This window comes from Mercurialis annua, linkage group LG4 (genome assembly GCF_937616625.2).
Source record: "Mercurialis annua linkage group LG4, ddMerAnnu1.2, whole genome shotgun sequence".
NCBI lineage: Eukaryota > Viridiplantae > Streptophyta > Magnoliopsida > Malpighiales > Euphorbiaceae > Mercurialis > Mercurialis annua.
Genome location: NC_065573.1, coordinates 25,790,762 through 25,793,016, shown reverse-complemented (window position 1 = coordinate 25,793,016; position 2,255 = coordinate 25,790,762). Strand labels below are relative to the sequence as shown.

The following is a 2,255-nucleotide window of genomic DNA, read 5'->3' as shown; positions in this document are numbered from 1 at the left end:
CATCTTATTAAATAAACTAATAAAATTAAGATAAAAATTACACATAAGTGTTAAGATCACAAATCCAATATTATTATTTATTTCTCATTTTTTCTCTTAATTGGTTCATCATCTCAAGATATTTTTCTGCTTCCTCCATCAATTTGTCAAGCTCATTATCATCATCGGAGCCATACTCATCTACTATGACAGCTCTCGGAATTCCACTTACAGTTTCTTTCAAATCTGCACTTGCATCCTTTAGTTCATCATAGTAAGCAAGCTCTGACTTTTTTCCTTTTCCTCTCTTAACTTTGTTAACAATTCTTTTCAAGTCTGCAGTATTCTGAGCCAATTCTTTTCTCTTTTGCTGTAATAAAAAAAATGTAATTAATATTTTATTTATGCTTTCAACTTGCATGTATGCTATATTTTCAAATTAAACTCACCGTGCACGGGCTATGCGGTGAAGCTCCTTTACCAATTTTCCGGCCACAAATCGCGCAAGGATCCACTCAATCAAGAAAAATAAATAAGATTTTATTAATATCTAATTTTGAAATTTTTATTAAAATTTGAATTTAAAATTATGATAAGAATACATCTAAAATTACACAATATGAAAGCAAAACTCATTTAGTGTTACTTTTTTTTAGATTGACAATAGTTTTATCTTTACTTCAAATTGAAAATTTAAGATGATAAAGTTTTCATATACATGAGAGAATTAAGTAAAAAAAAATTCATGAAATTTATATTACTTAAGATATCATTTTTTAAAAAGAGAATAGATAAAGAACGGAGGATGAACTTCGGTGAGCTTATATTTAAAATATTTTTTAATTAAAAAGAAAAATGTCAATTGAGTTACCAGTTTAAATTGTTTATCAATAAAAAAATCTTTAAAGAATTAATATGAGATATATTGTAAATATTAAGGATAACTTTAAACTTTCTTCTTAACCAATTAGATTCTGTTAACTGCATTTTATTTTAAGGTTTTAGAGGATTCAATTGTTTAGTTTTGAAACAACGAGGATTTTTTTGTACTCGGCAACCGTTTAAGGGTTGATATGTACCTTTTATAAAATTATGAAGGTTTTTTTATACTTTTTGCCTAAATAAATCATTGAAGAACTTATTTTACAAATATTAGGCTTTTTCTAAAATAATAATTATTGATAGTATTTTATATTTTGTTTGACACAGTTAATTTTTGGTTAAAAACGATTTTATATAAAATATTTCAATTTAATTCTAAAAAAGTGACATATCTCATATGAGAAATTATTAGGTAGACTCAGTCCACCACGTCATTGATAGACTAAACTTATCACATTATGACACGTCATTAAAATAATGGCACTATCGTAATATTAATATTTAAAAGTTAATAAATAAAATTATGCATAATACCACTATTTTAATAACGTGTTATAATATAATAGGTTAGTTCACGAATGACGTGGTAGACCGGTCTATATAAGAATCACTCTATCTCATATATATCTGATTATGTTCTATAGAATTTACATAAAATTTGAGATTTGTTGTTGGATATTATAGTTATAAAAACGTTTTTTACTAATATTATTCTCTACTTTTTCCATAATTTATCTCAACTATTGAAAAAAATAGGAAGAAATCACCTAGCATATGATTTGAGATGGCGAGTTTTTGGATAAAATTAACTTTTAATATAAAATATGACATATATTTTACTTTACTTAAAATGAAATTTTAATATAAAATATGACATATATCACCTAAATTTGACATATATCCGGGTTTGTTTTGTTGTTTTAGACCGGACCACTAGCCGGATCACGGTTCGACCGATCGGTCTGATTTTAAAACACTGGTTAAAAGTATACTCAACAGTAATGGACCCACGAGTTTTATGAGTATTCGGCCAGATCAACAAAGTCAATGCGACTTAGTTTTTTTTTTGCTACATCATTAACTCTGTTTACTTTGAACGGGAGTGAGTACCAGAGAAATTCTTAGGTGAACAAAGTCTATCGCGTAAGATTATGAACCATCCATTTAATATGTGACACGTGGCGTGATTATTTACATGAGCCAATTAATGAAAGACACATTAATTTTAAAAAAAACACATTAAATATTCATTGATAATATAAAGAGGTCTCTTCTTATCAATAGTTGCTCACTTGGTCTGGCAACAATACCACCTAATAATCAAGTTTTTTTTTAAACTCCTAATAATCAAGATATAAGTACTAATGCATATATCAGCTAAATTTTCATATTAC

The 2,255-nt window shown here is 26.7% G+C and overlaps 1 protein-coding gene across 1 annotated transcript; it reads right to left on the bottom strand.

Annotated features, from left to right (window-relative positions):
- On the bottom strand, positions 1 to 615 carry LOC126676725 (uncharacterized). Its single transcript, XM_050370990.2, has 3 exons — positions 594 to 615; positions 429 to 493; positions 1 to 349 (listed from the first exon to the last, which is right to left on the bottom strand). The coding sequence occupies exons 1-3, from the start codon at positions 613 to 615 to the stop codon at positions 74 to 76; spliced, it is 363 nt and encodes a 120-aa protein (XP_050226947.1). The 3' UTR covers positions 1 to 73.
- Between the last annotated feature and the right edge of the window lie 1,640 nt (positions 616 to 2,255).